Source organism: Chrysochloris asiatica, unplaced genomic scaffold (genome assembly GCF_000296735.1).
Source record: "Chrysochloris asiatica unplaced genomic scaffold, ChrAsi1.0 scaffold00003, whole genome shotgun sequence".
Taxonomy (NCBI): domain Eukaryota; kingdom Metazoa; phylum Chordata; class Mammalia; order Afrosoricida; family Chrysochloridae; genus Chrysochloris; species Chrysochloris asiatica.
In genome coordinates, this window is record NW_006408521.1 from 30,791,526 (window position 1) to 30,795,228 (window position 3,703).

The window sequence follows — 3,703 nt, forward strand, 5'->3', positions numbered from 1 at the left end:
GCCTTTCTGTTCCAGGGCAACCCAGGACAGTCATGGCACTTTCATCCAAATGTCCTGCCTCAAATGGGCAGATCTGGGCATGTGGGTCTGCTCCAGGGACCTACTGCCAGCACTTATGGCCTTTCTTTCCCCATTTAGTTTGGGGTCTGCTCCAGAGTCGGTAGGTTCAGACCTTCGTTCCTGCCTCTTCAGCCAACTATGGCTCACACTTTGCTGAAATAGGTGGCCACCTCCTTGCGTGGGATCTGGGACCCACCTCCAGCCCAGCCATTGCCCATCAATGGCTCCTCCTGGCCCAGCCGCAGTGGTGGCTTGCATTTGTGCCAGCTGGTGAGCAGCTTGTTCACGGTGCCTTGGTCAGTGATGCCACGCAGCTTCTCTCTCTCCTCCCTGGCACCGTCGGTGGTGACTGGGGAAACTGAGCTTGTGGCCAGCACCCCGTGAGTGTGACCCAGCTCCAGGTCTTGGTTCATGGCCTCAAAGAACTGCTGAATGCAGACCTTGGCGAAGGCCTTGGCGTGCTCCGTGCACGTTTCATCAAAGAGCTTGCGCTCGATGTCGATATAGTGGGACCAGTACTTGCTCTTGAGGAAGGCGGCCTGTGTGAAGCAGGGTCGCACGGAGCGCACCACAAAGGCCAGCAGTGTGGTCAGCAGCACGAAGGACCAGCCCAGCGCCTGCGGAGCAAAGGAGAGACTCAGTCAGCACTGCTCTCCAGCCCCCACGCCTGACCCGGGCCCCCAGGGCTCTTAGGAAAAGAATATCAGCTAGGTAAGTGACTTCCTCTCTTGGCCTCCATTTCCTTGTCTGTAAAATGGGGAGGGGATCATAGTGTGTAGGTGTGGGACTCAGTGGGCAGGACCTGGAGTTAGGCTGTCTGGGTTCAAGTCCTGTTTTCACTACTTACCAATTGACCGGGAACAAAGCCCATGTAAAATAGGGCTAGTGATAGTCCCTTTTGCAGAGTCAATGTAATCACTCCCTTAGCACAGTGCCTGGTGCATAGTTAGTGCTCAGTAACTGCTAGACAGTATGACGCCACCAGTATGACGCCACTGTGCCTCTTCCTTTGAGAAGCTTTCCTTGACCTTGACCATAAAGACCCTTCTGCTGGCCTGTAGCTCGCCTTTGGCTCCTGGTACTGTCTGCCTTTGATCCCTGGGGCAGGGAGGGGGAGTTGGAGGGAGGATGGGAAAGAGACCTGCAGGGAGAGAGATCTGGCCTGGGGAGGGGGAGGGGGCGGGGGTTGAAGGGAGGATGGGAAAGAGACCTATAGGGAGAGAGATCTGGGCTGGAGAGGGGGAGCCAGGTGGCTGGACTTGCCAAAGCAAAGTGTCATGTTTCTCTAGCCCTCCTGATAGGTCCAGGCCCCTGTCCATGCTTCCCTGGTCCTCCAGCTGCATAAGCATGTTGTCCCAGTTGTACTTCCCACCTTGCACTGTCTGGAGGTGAGCTGGAGATGCTCAGACTAGAGAGAGCCCTGTGGGCAGGGCATGGGGGAGTGGGTTTGGGAGGACCTGGACTGGAGCACTCCCATGAAGGCTTTCCCCCTCACTCCGGCCCTCCCTTCCAGGCCATACAGACCTTCAGCTCCCACTCCCCAAGCAGGGAGATTCCAGCTGGAGGTATTTGCGAGGGAAATGTACCCAAATGGCTGCACTATGCATCTTCCTCATGCTGCCTAGGCCTGGAAGAGGAAAAGGATGCAAATTCTTCCAAGCTGGGTACTCAGCAGGATGGAGGATGTGGGGTGGACTCTGGGGACCTCAGGAGAGGGGACAGGCCTTCTCTCCAGAAAACTCTGGCCTGGGGGAACCACAGGTGGCTCCTGTCTGAGGAAAAAGTCCTGCTAGAGTTCTATGGGCGAGGTGGGGTTGGGGAGACTCTCTGCTCTGTGTAGGCCCTCCTAAGAGGGGGGACAGGACTACCCTGAGGAAGCCCTGCTCTGAAATGTGGGGGGAAAGAGCCCTTCTGGAGGGGTCTGCCTGGCCCCCTCACCTGGGAGATGCAGCGCAGGTAGCGCACGGCCACCTCGCGGGCCAGCAGCCAATCACCGTCATAGATCTCAGGGCAGGGCACCCTGGCCAGTAGGCGCGCAAGCTCTGAGGCAGCTAGGTTGGGTGCCAGGCTGCCGTTGCCCAGGGCGGCCACAGGTACAGCTGTGCAGAAGGCGCAGAGAAAGCACTTGCCATCTAGCAGCGTGACAGCCACCCAGACAACAGGAGCAATGAGGGCACGTTGCACCATGGAGCAGAACATGTAGCGCAACACAGCGGGGTCCTTGGCTCGGTGGCCTGATGGCCGCTTCCACTCTTCGGCCAGCATGGATATGTTGTTGTTCATGACCAGGCCGAGCAAGAAGAGTACCAAGGGAGGGGCCAGCAGGATGCCAGCACTGTAGGCTGCGTTGTAGCCCGGCAGGCAGGGGCAGTTAAAGTCGAAAGCCGAGTACATCTGGGCACTGGCCAGAGCCATGATACCACAGATGCCATTCATGAAGGACTCCTGGTTGGACTGCAAGAACTGGAAGATCATCCGGAACTTGTCCATTGTGCAACCCCACACGGAGCCCTTGGGCTTCCACCCACCTTTCTACAGCCTCAGATATGGCCCCTGTGGCTCACCCTGCCCACTCAGGGACCTTCTGGCTGAGACAGGCAGGGCTCAGGGCAGTGGCTGAAGTCACTGTCCTTTTGAGGAATCTTCTAGTCAGGTGCTGGCCCAGAGAGTGCAAATTGGCCAATCCTGTGGGTACAGCCAAGTTCTGCCCCGCCCTTCCTCACCTCTCCTAGGTGTTCTTTCTCCAGAGCTGCCTCCGGTGATGGGAAACCACAAGGCTGCACCTGATGGGGACCAGTTCTCTGTGGGTGTGGCAGGGAGAGGACAGGCTCAGACACAGCCTGGAAGATTATCTCTATAACAGATTTGAAGTCTGGAAAGCCCAGGGCTGTTGCAGAGGCCTGAGCTCCTGGACCTCTGGGCTCCTGTGAAGCATGTCATTCTCCTCCTGCCCATCCACACTGTGTTAGAATCCAAGAGGGCTCCTCCAACAGTTCAGGCAATGAGAGTATGATGATGCACAATGGAAGTGACGGTGGGACTGTGACAGGAGTGATAATAATGGTAGTGGGGATGGTGCTGATGGAGGTGATGGTGAGAATGGTGTTGATAGAGGTGGTGGTGTTGATGAAGATGATGGTGATGGTGGTGGTGTTGATGGAGATGATGGTGGTGGTGGTAATGGAGGTGATGGTGACAGTGGTGGTGATGGAGATAATGGTGATAGTGTTGGTGGTGCTAGTGGTGGTGATGGTGGTGATGTTGATGAAGGTGATGGTGGTGGTGTTGATGGAGGTGATGGTGATGGTGGTGGTGTTGATGAAGGTGATGGTGATAGTGTTGGTGGTGCTAGTGGTGGTGATGGTGGTGATGTTGATGAAGGTGATGGTGGTGGTGTTGATGGAGGCCATGGTGATGGTGGTTGTGGGTGGTGGTGTTGATGGAAATGATGGTGATGTTGATGGAAGTGATGGTGATAGTGGTGGTGATGATGGAGGTGATGGTGATGGTGGTGGTGTTGATGGAGATGATGGTGATGCTGATGGAAGTAATGGTGATAGTGGTGGTGGCGTTGATGGAGGTGATGGTGATGGTGGTGATGTTGATGGAGGTGATGGTGGTGGTGGTGATGGAGATGATGGTG

General features: G+C 56.2%; 1 protein-coding gene across 1 annotated transcript; it reads right to left on the reverse strand.

The window, feature by feature from the left end:
• Window positions 1–203: 203 nt before the first annotated feature.
• Window positions 204–2,550, reverse strand: CALHM1 (calcium homeostasis modulator 1). The gene is made up of 2 exons (XM_006831312.1): window positions 1,999–2,550; window positions 204–677 (listed from the first exon to the last, which is right to left on the reverse strand). Exons 1-2 carry the CDS (start codon window positions 2,548–2,550, stop codon window positions 204–206), a joined length of 1,026 nt encoding a protein of 341 aa, XP_006831375.1.
• Between the last annotated feature and the right edge of the window lie 1,153 nt (window positions 2,551–3,703).

What these genes read in the sequence shown, in the direction of transcription:
- CALHM1 (XM_006831312.1), bottom strand. Translation starts at nt 2,550, where the DNA reads ATGGACAAGTTCCGGATGATCTTCCAGTTCTTGCAGTCCAACCAGGAG. An exon ending in ACCTGCGCTGCATCTCCCAG is followed by an intron (nt 678 to 1,998) that starts GTGAGGGGGCCA and finishes TTTGCTCCGCAG; the next exon opens with GCGCTGGGCTGGTCCTTCGT.